The sequence below is a fragment of the Neoarius graeffei genome, chromosome 18 (assembly GCF_027579695.1).
Source record: "Neoarius graeffei isolate fNeoGra1 chromosome 18, fNeoGra1.pri, whole genome shotgun sequence".
NCBI classification, from domain to species: Eukaryota; Metazoa; Chordata; class Actinopteri; order Siluriformes; family Ariidae; genus Neoarius; species Neoarius graeffei.
In genome coordinates, this window is record NC_083586.1 from 35,210,722 (window position 1) to 35,229,092 (window position 18,371).

At 41.9% G+C, this 18,371-nt stretch overlaps 1 protein-coding gene across 1 annotated transcript in view; it reads left to right on the plus strand.

The window, feature by feature from the left end:
- Positions 1-17,771, plus strand: part of lonrf2 (LON peptidase N-terminal domain and ring finger 2) — a 70,954-nt gene extending 53,183 nt beyond the window's left edge. Inside the window, exons 8-12 of the mRNA XM_060898738.1 lie at positions 3,504-3,625; positions 3,909-4,067; positions 4,184-4,346; positions 4,477-4,626; positions 14,693-17,771. Of these exons, the coding sequence (XP_060754721.1) occupies positions 3,504-3,625; positions 3,909-4,067; positions 4,184-4,346; positions 4,477-4,626; positions 14,693-14,851 (753 nt within the window). The 3' untranslated portion in view covers positions 14,852-17,771. The remainder of the gene's footprint in view (positions 1-3,503; positions 3,626-3,908; positions 4,068-4,183; positions 4,347-4,476; positions 4,627-14,692) is intronic.
- Positions 17,772-18,371: the final 600 nt, after the last annotated feature.

The following is an 18,371-nucleotide window of genomic DNA, read 5'->3' on the forward strand; positions in this document are numbered from 1 at the left end:
ACAAGCAGGTCTAGGAACTTGAGAGGACCTACCCAGTGAGGATTTCCCCTGAGAACTATATACCGTACCAAGGAGTGTGTCTTCTCCCCCCACTTGCATTTGCACTACCAGTAGGAACGCTAAAATGATAGCTTGCTAGCAGGACATTAGCAGGAAATGCTATCGAATATTTCTGTATGTTGCTTCGACATGTCAGAATCGCCTCCATCACATATAGGATGAATAAAGCCTGGAGGGCTCTGTGAGGTCGGTTTGTCTGGCACGACCTTAAAGGGGAACTGAAGTCATTTTTAAACTTGCTTTATTTCTTAATTAATGTGTTGTTCAATTACGATTTCGGTTTTATTAAGCTTGTATCGTGACTCGTATTGGCATATTATATTACACTTATCAGCCTTTTCGGTTTTTCGCCATGTTGAACGGAGTTCATTTGGCACATGGCAGGCGTCGCTTATCCGCGCGATCTTCACGAGGCTTGTGCGAGACTTCAAAACGTGAAGTGTCGGCGCCGCCATTTTGAAAACTGTTTACACCGCGGCCAGATCGCCATCTCATTCAATTTAGATTAATTTCAAGATTTGCCAGCTTCATCAGTGATGGAGTGTCAGTCCTGCGCGCTGTAGCGCGTGCACCTGAAGGCATGCTGAGTGGACTCCAGCACGTGCGCCGTGAGCAAGGCGCACCTGAGCTCAATTAAGGAACTGTGTGTTTGCCTATTTAAGGACTGTGCTGATGCATTTGCATCACGAAGTATTACAGTACGCATTACCGAGCCTTTCTACCCGTTGTCTTGATTTCCTGTTTCATGATCCTTGTACCTGTTTCTCGTTCTTGTCCTCGCTTAGTCTTTGATGTACTGTTTGCGCCTCGACCAACCCTTTTGCCTGTACTGTATTCTCGTTTTGGATTGTTTGCCTGTGTGTATATGTATGTGTATATTCTGCACTTTATTAAACTGTATACTTTTGCACGTACATCCGCCTCCCTCGCGTACGTGACTTGGAGATTATTCCATCCGACTTCGAACCACCGTGGAGTAGAGAAGAGTTGGAAAGACGACGGGATAAGGATGAGTCCGTCGCGCTGGGATTTACATCGTTACTGTCGCACAATTAAAACGTGCCAGATCAGGCGGCTGGTGGGTTTTCAAAATAATAAATACATGCATGTATTTTTGTGATAAATACATATTATACTGAGCGCATTTCCCACATAATCCTCACTAAGGTTTCGGACAGCATGATAAAATGGCGTCCCCGCTATATGGTGAGTAGGGAGCGATTTCGGACACGGAAACCTTCCGGCTTGATTACGTCAGCATTCGAAGGAGGGCGTGCGCGTCTTTTGATCACGTTGGCAGATGTCGGTCACTTTGATTTCCGCTGTACGTTTTACTTCCGTCCTACGATGTCTCGCACAGGTCTCAGCGAATCTCGTTTACGGCCATTGCTCTGACATATGGACTGATGTATTACATAGCATCTTTCAAACACTCATAACTTGCTATAGCAGCGACAAAATAGCTCTCAAAAATGCATTCCTACATTTTATAAAATGAGAGAAATAGAATTTTGATAAATTCGCCTTCAGTTCCCTTTTAAGTTTTACATGGATAAAAAGTGGTTGTCAGTGCTGCATTGGCTTGTGTTTGACCAGTCAATGTGCATTTACTTCACTCATGGTTCCTCTTGTGCTGGGAGAGTACCTACCCTGAAGTAGGAACTTAAAAAAAAAAAAAGTCCCTCAAAACAGCATTCTAATAACTAATAATCATCAGTTCCTGAAGTGTGGATGCACCAAAAAGGGAGAACTTCCCCCGACAGTATTTCAACAACTTAAGTATTCTTCCCTTGTTCTAAAAAGTATGGATCAAAACGGTCCTCAAATATGGATTATGAGTACAAGACATCTTTTGTCAGGACGTGAGAATTGCAGTGTTTGTGGTTTCCAGTGGAAACTTGTATAACGAGCTACTGTAAATAGTATTGTGCTTAGATAATCGTTTTCTTCACAACAGTCGCGAGACATGATGAAATTATGGAAATATTGATTGTCATCTTCCACAGGCTGGATTTTAAAAAGGCACTGTTTATTCAGCACCATTTTTGGGTCTTTCTTGGATGGACCTTTTTAAAATGACTTGAAAGCAAACGTGTTATTAAGCCATTTTTACTTCTGACCGTTTTAGCCATATACTCGACAGGCTCAAATGGAGCACTGTTGTCTGTATTTGAAACACTTTTTTTTTCTGCTGCAGTACAGTTTTGTGTACGCATTATATTTAACACACTCTCCCCTCCCCCAAAAGACGATTGTTAATTGTCATGAACCAGAGGTGTGCAAAGGACTGCAAGTTGTCATGCATGCACTATATTTTCATTGCAGGTTAATGTACTCCTAAATAAAGGCGAAATGTGGTTTGGTCTTTGTAACATGTGGGATACCCATTGGTAGATTAGTTAGCCACTTAAAACTCAAATATCCTTTATGGTGTTCCACAAGGATCAGTGCTCGGCCCTCGAATAGTTTCCGTGTGCGTGCTGACGAATTGGATCAAGTCGGCTCGTAAGTTGTTTGAGACTTCAGTGCTTGGTCCTGCGATAAAAATGTGATGCACACTTGAACTCCGTCACAGATAGTGATGGAAGTATGTGTTGAAGCGACATACTCAGTGGCGTGCACAGATAGACACGAGGTGGTGCTCAAGCACCTGCCCCTCTGCCCTCTGTCCAAAAAAGTGCCCTTTTGAATTTTTTTTTTTTTTACAGTTTACTGAGGCCAATGTCGACATGATCTTTTAGAAAAGCCGTGGCATTAAAAGCATGTATGAAAATAATGTCCCGATGTGTGCCCCCTCCGCACACACACCGGACCTCTGTCTCTCTTGCTCTGTCACGTGAACAAGCGTGCAGTGCATTCAATGTGAGGTTGCAGCAGCATAGCGTCCTGGAAGCCACGGCCTTGTCGTAGCGCAGACAACACATCGGGTGGGCAGTCAGTCAGCTCTTCCCCTGCCCCACCAGCCAGGTAACACATGAATCGAGTGAAAATGTATTGTTTGCCCTCTAAGCCCAAGCTGTAATTATTTTGTCGTGAAGTAGCCCGTCGCATACAGAAACAACTGCACATAAGTATTATATTTTTTTGCTAGACCGTTTTCAGATTTAGGAAAACACAAATTTCTTTTTCTATTTTGTTCAACTAGAGATTCCTGGCAAAGTCAAAAAGCCTTGATGTAATAAATTAACATTAAGTGGTTGTTTTACACCTGTAAAAACTAAAACGGGTCAGTGGCGACCCGAACACAAGAGGAGGGTTAAATCTCAGACCTTTTATAATAAGGTGTTCCATATGCGCAAAAAAAGTGCCCTTTTTTCCCCCCAGAGCACTTGCCCCCCCAAAATGTCTGTGCACGCCACTGGACATACTTGTGACTGCTTTAAAGTTAAAACTTTGAAACATGAGAAATTGACACAAATGCTAAGTTTTGGATGTAATTGCAGTATCTGGCCAGAAGAGGGTACAAAAAGACCTTCCTGATGGAGGAGGTACTTCAGCGCTACCTGCGTGAGGAACTGGAAGAGAGGAGGAAAGTGCACGAAGAAGAAATGAAAGAACTGTCAAAGTGAGCTCTTATTTCCTTATTCTGGAATGTTCTAACATGTAATAGGCAGCAAGGAGGTTTGTCGCTTTCTTGTACCTTCTGAGTACGGACGTTATGGTCAGAGAAATAAAACCATCTTTGTTTTGCTATTCTGTTGTATAGCCTGTTAAGCTGAGCTCGTTTCTAACAAAAGCTGCATGTGACTCGTAAAAACATTCTTGTATGGAATGATTTTTTTTCTTTTTTTCTTTTTTTAAATTGGTGGGTAATGCTCCAGTCCTTTTGTCAAATTCTTCCACTCTAGTTTGAACCAGGAAGTTCCTATCTTCGTCTGCACCATGGCGTTTCCCACAATCCCCTGCCCGCTGCACGTATTCGAGCCACGCTACAGGCTGATGATTCGCAGGGCCATAGAGACAGGAACCAAGCAGTTTGGCATGTGCATTTCAGACGAACTGAAAGGGTAAGTGGCTCCAGGACAACGTTTTAGGACCTTTTGGTCACTTCTAATGTACAGCCATGCAGCACTCGGCACAAAGCATGTGGTGATGTCAAGTCTGGTTGCATATGATTTATCAGGTTTGCCGATTATGGTTGCATGCTCGAGGTGAGAGATGTGAAGTTCTTCCCTGACGGTCGCTCAGTGGTCGATACGATCGGCATGTCTCGCTTCAAAGTGCTCAGCCATGGCCAGAGAGACGGCTACAACACGGCCAAGATCGAATATTTGGAGGATAAGAAGGTAAAAGAAACGTCGGGTTGTGTGAAAAGTGATTGTGAGCGAATGTTTGTGATCCTTCAAGGTGTGTGCGCGTGTGAGAGAGAGAAATCACAAGTCCTCCATCCTGATGAGTGTGTGTGGGCAATTTCAGGTGGAAGGAGAGGAATTAACCGAGCTCCTGAAGCTGCATGACTCCGTGTACGATCAGGCCACAGCCTGGTTCACGTCTCTCAAAGAGAATATGAAAAGCCAGATCCTGAGCCACTTCGGTCACCTGCCTGCCAAAGATCCCGACCCGCAGGTGAGACGTCATTCCAATTGCACCACAGCCCGTAGTGTGTGGTGTTTCTTTTATACCACAGCATTTTGCCCAGGCTAACCAGTTTTATTTATTAAGGAACGCCACATTATACCCTTTTTTTTTTTTTTTTTATTCATTTGTAGCTACTTGATCTGGAACCTCTACTAGGGTGGTCCCCAAATTTTTTATTTATTTTTTAGGATTTTGTTACGACCACCTTACCTTTTTTTTTTTTTTTTTTTTTTTTTTTTTACATTGCCTAAAATAAGTTTTGTGAAATTTGGTTAAGATTGAACAGAGGTGCCAAAAAGCCGTTAAAGTTTTCACTCAAGACACAAGATAAAATAATGTGGCTTATTAACTGTTTCATATTAATGCAAACAATACAGTAATATAACTTCCTGTGTTCAAAGTAACAATAGCTATTACTTGTCTGTGATTTTCTAAACCCTTCGGTATTCTGGTATCTTGTGGAGATAAAAGAACACACTAAGGACTTCCCTAGCAGAAGGAAGCTTTCTCCCAGACAGTTCCTTGGAAGTGGGACCAATTAACCAAACGTTATTGTCCTTTCTGGTTCTGTGCTTTGCACCACCGGTACTACTTGTATTACTGTTGCTAGCCATCTGAAAAACATCGAAAGAAAAACATTCACAACTTCATCAGCATATTACGATCAGTGCTCATTGTTTAAGAACCCCTTAGTGCATGAAAGTTAACCTTCTATCAGTCTATAAACTCTTCCTGCCTCTTCTTTTTCATAGAAGTGGCATATTCCCTCTAGAACTGTGACTTTTTGGGGGTTTGAGATCTTCTCTGCAACAGTCTACGCACCAACTAATATTAATGGCTTAACCCGATTTGCAACCTCGTGTGGCATCTCTAAATATTAACACATTTTTCTGAAATTTTGCTTGTTGCCTTTTTTTAGCCTATGTAAAAAAAAAAATGGTAGGGTGGTTGGAATGTTTTGGTAAAAAAAAAAAAATTTCCCATACATTTCGGGACCACCCTAACCTCCACATTAGGCTATCACTTGTTATAGCAGCTATAAACGCTCATTCCCTGACCCCACCTTTTTATTTATTTATTTATTTATGTTTCCTCCCTCAGCATATCTCTCTCTCTCTCTCTCTCTCTCAAAATTAACTCGGACTGTTACAAAACTGATACTGGAGACTCCTTCCATAAACAGTAAACATTTCCTTACAGACAGCTTTACCATATCGATGATGAATTTTTTTGTTCAAGATGCTAAATGTCAGCGTTGACCACTTGAGTTCATCCTCTACACTCCAAACTAACAGGGGGCAGTATATCACCAGAAAGTTAGTGTCCACCCCCAGCATAAGAAATGAGGTAATAGTCACTGAATGCTAACACTGCCACTCAGTGGGGGGTAACTGCAGTGACTCGCCTACGGTGATGTCATGTGCATACCCTCTTCGTTCTCTCATGTTGGACTGAGGGCAGACTAGACACTCGTGACTCCCAGTCACCTCTCAAACAAGAGAGGATCTGTCTCAGGCTAGCTGGTTAGCCTGCTAACTAAAGTAGATATCTCAGGGCTCGAAATTCTTTTTTTTTTTTTTTCCCCCCCCACCAGCCAGCCGGACTAGTTACCTTCCAAAGTAACGAGCCAAACAGAAAATCAACTAGCCAAAATTTGTTCATGAATTTTACTTCTGTCAAAAATAACACAGAGTAGTTACCATTGTTCATGACTAATGTGCATTTATTTCAAGACCCGAGTATTTTGATACTGTTGTTAAATACATAAATGAGAACAACACAGAGCACCATAATATAATATCAACAAATAATAATATATTGGAAAACTTGGCAACTTGGTGTATGAGTATTGAAGGCAAATATACTTACTATCATGACTAGAGCACCCAAAATATGTCCAACATGCTTTCTGTATTTAACCATTTATGAGAGAGAAAGCATTAGGAGCTTCATATTGACTAGGAATCAACTTGAGAAAAATTAATTATTCCATAAAAATCGTATCGCAGCCGAGGCCTACCCTGCTCCCACGTTTGCTTATAAGTCCTTTGTTGTTTCTCCTCTTCAGACCGAGGTCGCTTTGTCCCTGTCTCTGGCGGTTTCTGTACACCTTTCAGAAAATTCCACATCGCAGCATAGCTTTGGCAGATGTAGATGTAAACAACAAAAACACGTGTTTAAATGGGTGATAATGTGGCCACATCTATTGAATTTGATAACGTGATGTGGCAGCGGGGGTGTGGCCAAGCATCGGTCTGTGAATGGAGGGCGGAGTCAGGGAAGGTAAGTGGTGGAATCATTGCACCTGATGGGGATTAACCTGTTTGTGTATCTTCCCCAGTGACCGCGCCCTTTAAAAGGAGAGGAGAGCAGAGAAAGGGAGCTCTCTCTCTCTCCAACCAGAACACGCGTGCGTGTGGGCTGGGAAGTGATAAAAGGCTGAAAAGCTAGCAATAAATAGTTCATTCAGTGCATTTACATGCACATAGAGAAAATTGAATTTCTGCCGTTGCTCATCTGAAATCGAAGTTCTAAATGGCATGTAAACACCTTAGCTCGGCTGAAATTGAACCGAACTTGATTCTTGCAATCGAGCTACACGACCTAGATTATGCGATTTCTGCCGAGCTACTTAGTGCATGTAAACCCTATCGAGCTACGTATTTGATCTACTTACTTCAGCACTGCCTCTTTCGGAAGTGACGAGACCACAAGCGGGAAACACAACAGCCTCGGTCGGCATGACACTTCACCTTAGCCGCCACTTTATTAGGAACACTTCTGTTCGTATGTACAAACTACAAACACTCTTCTTAGAGGGACAGTGTACAAATTAAACATTATCCTTGTGGTAAGGACAGATGTCTGTACCAGGTTATAGCAGTACATGCTAATTTCCGCCTGTAGTCCCTTTGTTTACACTCTTGAACAGCTCTTCTTCATGACGACAACCGGAAGTGTACCAACACGATGGGGCGTGTAGCGCCACCTGTGGCTCGGGTGCACAATGCACCTCACACAATAGCTCGATTTCACAGTATGCATGTAGGATTGGATTTCTCTGGCACCCCTGCTGGGACCCTTTGCTCGATTACCGACAGCAGCTCGATTTGGATGCGCATGTAAACGTACTGATTGAGAACTCAGTTCTGGCCTGCCGTGCTTCTGTGCTCCACCCACCTGGTCCAATACTACACATGATTACCACGATATTCAACGAGATGCGTTATATGCATGCGCAGTAGTGAAAAAACCGACAGCCTGACTCGTACACGATATGATTCAGAATTCTTCAGTAGTTTCCGTCCTGACGATAAACACATCGGTTAACACAGACACGGTACACGCTTAATATGTGGCGGCTTTAGTTGATGGTGTGTCTGAATCTTTGCTTCATGTATATATTTTTTTTATTTTCAGCTAGTCAGCCGGGCTGGCTAGTGACAGGAATTACTCGCCAAATGACCAATTAAGTCGCCTCGGGCGACCGGACCACCGCAAATTTCGAGCCGTGTATCTATGTAGCACGATACACATGTCTTTGGCATCACGGCAAAAGTTGTTATCCCCCCGTTCTAACCCTAACTAAAATTCTTCCATATAGCACCTTTTTAATGTGATGTATCGAAAAATACAATTATTTCGGCACTGCCTAAAAACAGAGCTCCCAGTGAGTGTGTGTAAAATATTAGTCAATAATCCCACGTTTTTATTTATTGATGTATATATTTTTTTTCCAAAAGCAAATTAAAAATAACCACTGGATTAAAAACCCTTCTATCTTGTATAAACAAAGACACAAATTTCATTGTCTGGTGGTCGTGTTTGAGATCTGTTGCCTTGCGCTTACGATCGGGTTCTTTGTGGTGGTCCACGGACATCACTCGGTCACAGAAGTCAGCACAAATTGGGTCGCTGCATTCCCATATTGTCTTAAGTATGGAGCGTCGTGCTGCTATTAACAGTCTTGGTTTGTTTCTTTTTCTCTTCATGTTGATTGTTGTGGCCAAAAAAAAAGGGGGGGGGGGGGGTCTGAAAGTACACTTCAGGGTTCTAACGCGGCCTTTTCAGCATATCGGGCCGATACGTGATGTTTGCTTACGTCTACGCCCACAGTATTGCCGAAAAGCCTGTAAAAGTTGCTGCTACACTAAAAAGACTTGTCAATCTTGAAAATGTAGTCTTTTGTTTAATTTTCTCTTATTATCCCCACATGGAGGTGATGGCGTGCCACCATGCAAATGTTCTACATTCGGACCTACTCCACTCCCCGTCCAAGTAAGCGCCCAGTGCATGGCTGCCCGATTCGTTCCGTGTGGAGATGGTCACTGATCATGCTAGTCCAGTTTACCTCCTTCCTTATGCCGTGTTTGCGGTAAAGTGCCATCCGTGTTAAGAGGTGCTTATATGCCATGCACGAAATACATGCTGGTCCCCGTGAAAAAATTTTTTTCCTTTTTTTTTTTTATTGCCTCCGCCACCTTAAGGTGCAGGAGGCATTGTTTGTGGGTTGTCCGTGTGTGCGTCCGCCCCAAAACCTTGTGAACGCGATATATCAAAGGCTAATGAAAGGAATTTCACCAAACTTTCACCATTTGTGTGCTTTGGGACAAACATGAACTGATTAGATTTTGAGATCAAAAGGTCTAAGGTCAAGGTCACTGTGAGGTCAAATGTCTGTCCGAAAACCTTGTGAACACAATATCTCCAAGGCTAATGAAAGGAATTTCACCAAACTTTCACCATTTGTGCACTCTGGGACAAACAAGAACTGATTTTAGATTTTGAGCTTAAAAGGTCACAGGTCAAGATTACTGTGAGGTCAAATGTCCATCCCCAAATCACAACTTAATAAGGCGTGTAGTCTACCAGGCGGAGGCATCCCCATTGACGCCGTTGGCGTCAAGTTCGATCTAGTTTTTAATGACTCAACACGGTGCATTGAAACCATCGGAGTAGCGGTCAGCATGGGAAGGTATGATACGAGTTAGATCTGGAAAGTCATGTGTTGTAATTGAAAGGCTGAAGCTGAAAATAAAGCTGACACTTGGCGAACATCGAGTTGTTTTGTTTTATTTTTATTCCATAAATGTCACTGATATAGTTGAATATTAATTATAAGTCTTTGATTTAAAAAAAAAAAACAAACCTCATATTACCAAAAAAGAGTGACTTTCAGGGAGGCCTGCAAGTGCCAGGAAATGCACTAGAATGCATCTCTGAGCATGTAGAACCCGTGAGCTTTTGGGGGGCCTCAGGTGGGAACCTCTTGGCTGTTATGACTGGTGCCACTGCGCTGATATTTTGGTCATTAGAACCCTGCACTTATGTTTCAACCTGCACAAATGCACTGTAAACTTGACCAGTATGAACAGTAGTTTCTTAAGTTTATAGTATTTCCAAAGTTTAAGTTGTCATGGTATGGATTTCTGGTTTATAGTTATTTTTGAAATTTAAAGGTCCCATGGCATGGTGGTTTGTTGATGCTTTAAACGGGCTCGTGGAGGTTTCCGGATGTTATATCCGCAGCCTTTCTCGAAATGAACCCTCGGCACGTAGATATAGCCTCCTGGGAGAAAGCCCCATTTCAGCGCTTTTCCCAGTGCGTCGTTTTGCTAATGAGAAGCAGGAGGCGGGGAAGGGTAGAGGGTGGGGGCGGGTCTTATCATTAATATTCATGACATGTAAACGTGTTACCTCTGATTGGCTAACAGCACTGTGACGCTACCTCCAGTGGGTCAGAACAAGCGGATGTGGGTGTCTTACTATGGCGAGAGGGAAGGAACAAACCGCGAAGGGAAAAATACCGCGCGCTGACGTCATTAAGGTGCGACGTGAGGAAATAAAATAAATTCAACGAATGTTTGGGTTTTTACTGAACAAACAAACAAATAAAATGAACGAGTGACTTAAAAAAAAAAGAATGTGGGTGTCTTTGTAAAAACTGTTTTGATTGGCTATTATAACAGAGCATGCTGCATGCTTTTTGGTTTTGTAGCGCAGAGTACCTGGCTAACTGCAGGAAGCGGTTAGCTGCACAGCTAATGTAGCCATTGCAAGGCTAACGTGGCACCGATTTTGAAACATGGCAAAACGACTTAACAGTTACACACTTACTTGTTCGCTGTTTGTGGCTGATGCGGCAGGGATGCTTGGTACAGACCCAGGCTTCAGTGACAGTTGATGTGCAAAACCTGCCCTGTACTGTCCCAAGTTGTGGAAACATTCCTCAGGAAAATGCTTCCGACAAACATACACCGTCTTAGGTAGACTCGATGGCGTATTATTGAAGTAAATAAAATTAAGCCACTGCGTCTTCAGGGGCTCTCCCGTCGTCAGTAAAAACAGACTCTTTTCTGTGTTGTCACATCCATGTACAGCGCAACTTCCATGTTTCGCTCGCTTAGGTGATGCCATGTTGTTGTGTCCTCCGTCTATGGTCTCCTCACTACAACTGGGCGGGGCAATCCATACAGTGGGTGGGAATCCAGAGGGGGGGGCGTGGGGATCATCTCCCTTGCTGACGTAGTAAAGGGAAGAGCTTATCAACGCGCCGTTTTGACGCGCCATTCTCAAATGTTGGGCATAGTTTGGTTTACACATTATGAAATTTCTAGCCACTGGGGTGACTTAAGAAGGTCAGAGGAACTCATTTTAACGTTAAACCTCAAAGTCAAAATTTCATGCCATGGGACCTTTAAAAAAAATTTTCTTTTTCACATAGTCCGGCTGTCAAGCAACAAAAAAAACCATGGAATTGTTTTTGAGATAGAAGCGTGAAATTTGGCACACTAGCTCAAGTTGATGTATATAATGTATAATTCTCGATATGGGGGCATTTCAAATTTGGCTTCTAAACCCTGGAATACGCATGTAGTCTCGGACCTGGCTTTAGACATGTATGCACGTAATTTAGAAGATAACTCAACTGTTCTAGGCTAACTTGACCCCAAGGAATAACTTGATGTGCCAAAATCACTGTCCGGGGTGAACAGGCTGAAAATGACCAAGCCAAGATGACCGCCAGTATTACGGTATTATTATTGTGTTACTCTTTATGTTCCTGACCCTGGTTTATGTGACGCACAAACAGTAATCATGTGATGATAAAAGTTGTATTGTTAAACATTTAGGATCTCAAGATATTGCTGCCTACTAAAGTAATAAGTTTTGTTTTGTATTTTTCACTTTAAGTTAACATTCCATTGATCATAATAGTATGATTTTGAAAATACAATTTCTTTATATTAATCAAATGCTTGCTTTCTTATATTCTCCTAAATTATGTGCATAGGTCTCCCAATTTCATGGTTGAGCAAGGGTTGTTCTGTTTTTTTTTTTTTGTCATGTTTTCTGTGAAACTGCAATTTTGGCCAATTATTTTTTTGTTTTTTTACCTTGCCCTTGACCATAGCATGTTCCCTTTTCCTTCAATCATGAAAATGATGTCACTAATGGATTCCCCAGACCCAAAAACCCATAAAATGAGGTATTGCATATACTTCTGTGGTGAGTGGTTCAAAAATTGATCTTTTCAATATGGCTACCGGCAGCCTATCTTGGATTGGTAATTTTCGGCCTGTTCGCCCCGGATAGCGATTTTGACACATCCCAAGTTGTTCCTTGGGTTCAAATTAGCCTAGACCAGTTGAGTTATCTTCTCTTTAAAGGGGAACAGAGGGCAATATATAGAGTAAATATAACAATAAAACACACACATTAACGAACCGTATTCAAGACTTACAAAAGTTTTTTGTTCTAAGGTTGGAAAGTTATAGTGTTTTGAAAGTAGCTCGAGCAAACTATTTCCGCAGTTTGAACAGCCCGCCATGATATTAATTTTATCCAATCAGAATGCACGTTCATTTTCTCTGCGTAACACTCATGACGCATGTCTGTGCCCAGTTGTGTTGGCTCATTGAGGTTGGGAATAGCACGTGTGAATCGGAAAGTAGGATGAATTGTAAGTGATCGGCTACACAATGCCACAGTGTGTTGCTTTCGGTGTAATAACAGGACCGATGGAAAGCATAACGATCCTCCAGATGTGTCTTTTCACTCGTTTCCGCTGAAAAACACCAAGCGAGTTCGAGCTTTCTTCTCTTCTTTCGTCATCACCGGAGTCGAGAGTACCTCTCCTAGGTTCAAACTGGTACCCTTCTAAGCCATAGCCTGCTTGCAGTGTGTCTTGCGGGATCTCTTCGTATGATTCGACAGAGCTGTCGCTTTCACTTGATGCGCCCGACGCCATGATTACACGCTTCTCTCCTAGTGCAGTGGGTAGCGCTGACGTCACGGTCTTTTAAAAATGGCAACTCTTGTGCTGTTTAGCGTACCGACGGTTATATTTACAATTACCAAGATATTTCGTTTTCTAGTATATAAATTTGATAGAATACTTAAGAATACGTTACTTTGTCACATCAGCAACTGTATATATTATATTTGGTACCCCTTTAAATTATGTGCACAAGTACATAGTTAACCCAGGTCCTTTACTAATGTGTAAAATTGACCCAACATGAAACTGAGGCTAAACAAATTTTCTTTATGCTTCTGTGGCGGGGATCGTGATCAGTAATGACGGGAGGATTTTTTTTTCCTCCCCCCCCCAATATTTTTGATATCACATGATGTTAATATGGATTCATATCAGCTAAAACTTTGAACTGCAAAAACTGCTCTTCTGGCAGCCTTTTTATTTACTTAATACTGTATCCCTGTCATGTGGCTAATCCACATGATATCTTTGAGAACGGGAAATTATCTATTTATGAGAGAGACATTCAATCAGTGTGTCTTTTGTAAGCAATCTTGTAAAAAAAAAAAAAATACCTTGAAAACAAAAGAAATTCGTTTAGCCTCGTTTTCATGTTGGGTTGATTTTTGCACATGCGTATTCCAGCGTTTAGAAGCAGAATTCGAAATGCCCCCATATCTAGAATTATTATATAAATCAACTTGAGCTACCGTAGTGTGCCAAATTTCATGCTTCTATCACAAAGTGAACAATTTCTCACCTTAACAGCCCGACTAATATGCTGTATTTCTGTACAATTAATACTGTATAGATACCTCAGTAAAATCACCTCCTTTAACTCTTTACCCCTTAATGACGACATATGACGACCCTGTGTATATCCCATAATGACGACATATGACACCGGCGTGTATGCACCATAATGATGACTCTGAATTCGCCTCTACATGTGTATTTCACCCTTTACAGGTATCCCAGGTGAATATTTATGATAAAATGTATGAATTTTGAAAAGATAATTGAACAACGTTATATAAAGCATCTTTGTAAAGTTGCAGTAATCATTTATTGTACACCATTTGCCATGAATTCATGTAAAATGTGAAGATCGGTTGGTATTACTCACCTTTCAGACACTACCTGTGAGTTGGTGAATGTTGAAACATAACTTTGAGTGATTTTTGTATTCTGTGTCATGCCGTCTTTTCAAAAATGTATATGTCATGATTGTTTCAACATAATGAAGGAGAAAACTGGCGGCACGGTGGTGTAGTGGTTAGCACTGTCGCCTCACAGCAAGAAGGTCCGGGTTCGAGCCCAGTGGCCGGCGAGGGCCTTTCTGTGCGGAGTTTGCATGTTCTCCCCGTGTCTGTGTGGGTTTCCTCCGGGTGCTCCGGTTTCCCCCACAGTCCAAAGACATGCAGTTAGGTTAACATGGGGCGGCCTTGGGCTGAAGTGCCTTTGAGCAAGGTACTGAACCCCTGACTGCTCCCTGGGCGCTCTGGTGTGGCTGCCCACTGCTCTGGGTGTGTGCGTGTGTTCACTGCTTCAGATGGGTTAAATGCAGAGGATGAATTTCACTGTGCATGTGACGAATAAAGGTTTCTTCTTAACTGATATGAACAAGACTAGACTTTTTTTTTTTTCTTGTAAATATGTTCGAAGGGTGAATAGTATATACATATATACAAGGGTGGCTGTAGCAACTGCTTTAAGGGGTAAAGAGTTAAAATAGAGCTGGGTCCAACCTTCTGAACGATGTAGTAAGGCTTACGTTTGTGTCCATCTCCTCAGGGCAACCCCAGTGGGCCGGCGTGGTGCTGGTGGCTGCTGGCTGTACTGCCTCTAGAGAATAAAGCTCAGCTCACCATCCTTGCCATGACCTCGCTGAAAGACCGACTCATCGCCATCCGCCGAGTGCTCATCTTCGTCACCAGGAAGCGTCCTCGATGACCTCCGCCTTCCTCGATCGTCACCGTCGTCATCACTGTCACTTCAGGAGCCACAGAAATAGGTAGCGGGCCACTGAAGCAACCCATCGAGTCTCATCCTCCACAACCACTCGCTGGATGATAAACTGACATGCGTGTGTTTTCTCTTCAGCGAAACAAACTAAGGCTGAACAACTGACTGTAGCTAAAGATGTAGTCAAACCTGAAAGAGGAAGCCCTGTGCTGATAACCGAATGCTGTGAACACGCCACTCATGCTTTGTGCCTCGTACGTGTGTAAGGCTGACCAAATGCATCTCATGGGCTTCCGCTATGTTTACTTGTGGTTCGCACATCATGTACTAGTTAAGCATATACACAATTCTTTATTACCTCTTAAAAAAAGAAAAAAACAGCTGGTCTTGCACACCTGACGTTGCACAGTCTTCATTATATTTACCGTTGAACAGGACGTGCGTTTTAGAGGGAGAAAACAGCAAAAGACGATCCCGGTCCTTTTTGAAGTTTTATTCAAGCTTTGCTTGACGCCAATTTGGGAAGGTAGAAATGTGGAATGGATCTGAAAAGGGAAAATGTCAATCCTGTGTTAAAATGATGGCTAGCGTTGTCAACTCTGGCTGGTAGCGTTCACTGGTAACGGGTAATTGGCGTACAGAACAGACGTGGTGATGGCATGAGCAGAGCCTCAGTTGACTGAAGAAATAATGATGAGGCTTGGATTAAAATGCCAGGAGTGACTTTTTCCTCCGGTAACGAGACAGAAAACGATGTCGAGGATTCTGAGAATCAACGTGATCGTTTTTTCCTGTTGTATAATTGCGGACCGTAGATTTCCTGAAGCAGGTAAACGCAAAGGTAGGCAGGGCGTCTTTGACTGGAATTGGTCGGAATTGAATCTGTTGAATCTGATTTTCTTTCATATTTCAGTTCAGGAACACGTGTAGTTTTAAAGGTGGGGTATCAGATTTTTTTCAGGAGGATTTTTTACCACATTGCTTGAAAAGCTCCTCACACCCATGTTGCAAGCAGTACAATAGAAGGTTTGACCCAAAAACGAAATATTTTAATCCAGTCTACAGTGTAAAATAAAGGAAAAACGCCATCCAATCATATCGAGGTACCACCTCAAAATGATTGGATACAGACACGTCAATCAGACTGAAGCCCGCGAGCAGCCCGGCCCTTCTGTATGTATGTGTGTGTGTGAGAGAGAGAGAGAGAGAGCGCCAGCAGGGAGAGACAGAAATGCATAGAAAAAGGTTCCTCCAAACAACGGGGATTTACACGAAAACGGAAGGAGATATTCACAAAATTCTTTCACAGTGAGCGCCACAAGGCTCCCCTGAACACACTGATGTAATTTTTTTGTCTGTAGTGTAAAAAATGAGGTCACTAGAGCGAGTTAAAAACGAGTGACTTTTCTGCCAAGTTTATAATGGCAGTCTATGGGGCTGCGCGGCTGTCCTCTCCTCACTTTCAGGCTTCTCATTCAAAAACTGCAAGTCCTATCGTGTAGGTAGACACATTGTGTGAATCAGGACAAGTGTGGCTACTACTTTTGAGAAAATTGTGTGTGTGGAGTGAAAATTGGGGCTGAAAACACAGTTTAAATGAGAAAGTTTGAGCTATTTTTCCAAGCTCTCTACACTAACTTAACGAGACGCGGGGGGGAGCATGGCGAGGGCGGGCTTGTTTCTTTTCAAAATATGGCTTGCGGGAACCGTTATTCCAAAATCTCATACCCCACCTTTAAGGACGTGTGAATTTGGATTTCCCAAGCGGCCCTTTTTTTTTTATAAACATTGGTCAACGAAATCTCTAAAATTCCTGCTATTCACTGGGTAACTCTGAGCAGTGGACTGAAACTGAATTGATTCAATGTGCTTGGTTACTTAGAAAGGAGTGCAGTCACTTTATTCAGATTTTGTTTTTGTTTTTTTTAAACATTCTATTTATTCAAATGGCCTTGTTTCTGTTTGTTCTTGCTTTGGATGTACTTTAGGCCAATTAAGTTGATACAAACTGAAAAAAAAAAAGGATTTTCCCCAGAATTACCTTTGCACTCGTACAGGTTTGGAAAAATAAATGAGAAAATGAATATGCTGTTACTGAAGACACTGGTGCGGTGGCAGTTTGAGTTGTGTTTTTAATTAGATTATACTGATAACGCTGATGACTCCAAGTCAACTTCACAGCACAAAATGAAGCGCAAGTATATGTCATCTCTCTCGGCAAAATTCCCCGGAACGTTTTCTTAATACACAACGTATATGCACTGCAATGGAGTCATCTTTATTTGCATTTGGTAATTTGCGGACAAGTCCTACACTACAGATTCGACAGCAGAACCTGTAAGGCAATTGCCAGCCTTGTTTTAAGAGTCATGATTCTGTGATGGAGATGAAATGAAGATAACCACACAGCATTGCACAGCACGATATCTATCCTGTTAGGCAGCAAGTTATTGCAGCCCTTATCGTTCATTATAAAGGTTAAACAGAGTGGACAGAGTTTCGTTTCAGCTTGCAAAAGATTTTAACCATTTCTTCATTTTGGATGGCTTCAACTTCAATTGATCCCTGATCCAAAAAATATATATTGAGTTTTTAATAACCATTGGATACTCTATGCACCTTTACCTGATTTTATTTTTTTTCTGCGCAGTGAGCCGTTTGAGAAACTTTACCTGTTGAAAAAGGCTTGTGATCATCTGTGTCTGGATAAATCAGAAGCTTTGGAATGACTTTTTTTTCTCCATTTTCCACTGTGACCGATTCTTCCTTTTCCTGATGTGCAAGACTCTTTACGTAGCTCCTCTTTTCTCATGTAGCATCTCCTCCTGGTTACTGCACAAATGCTGCATTTTTATGTCGATTTGTACATTCAGATGAAATTAAACTTATTTTATATTTTACATCAAAATGAGCTGGTGTTTCTCTTTTTGTTGAAACGATGCTGCTGTGTTTTACTTTAATAGCTACATATAGATGGTTGTGTGTTTTGGTCATGAAATAGGCCGTGTATGTGAAGTGTAACTGTACACTGAGGTAGATTTGGATCATTGTTATGCTACATTGTCTATGACGCGACAAGAAACACTATTTTCTGGTGTCTTCCTTGAAATATGCGAAAAGATTTTCAAACAATGTAGCTTACACAAAGAATGTACAGAGTACTAGCTTGTACTGTGATATACCAAAAACCTTAATATGGTATTGTTTTGTCAGAGGTGGTAAAAAGTACTTAAATTATTCATGCCATGAAAGTGCAATTACTCATCGAAATAAATACTCTGGTCAAAGCTGAAGTAAAGTTTCAAATTCTTTATTCAAGTGAAAGTAAAAAAACTTGTCATACTGAAAAGGTTCAAAAAATGGGGGGGGGAGATGATCAACTAATAGTTCTGTTACAATATAAACCAGTTAGTTAGCATGATGGCTATTAAGTCTGACCATACCCACTATTTAAGTGCTAATAGCTAGTTGTCACAATACAAGCTGCCTTAAATGTGTAACCAAGTGG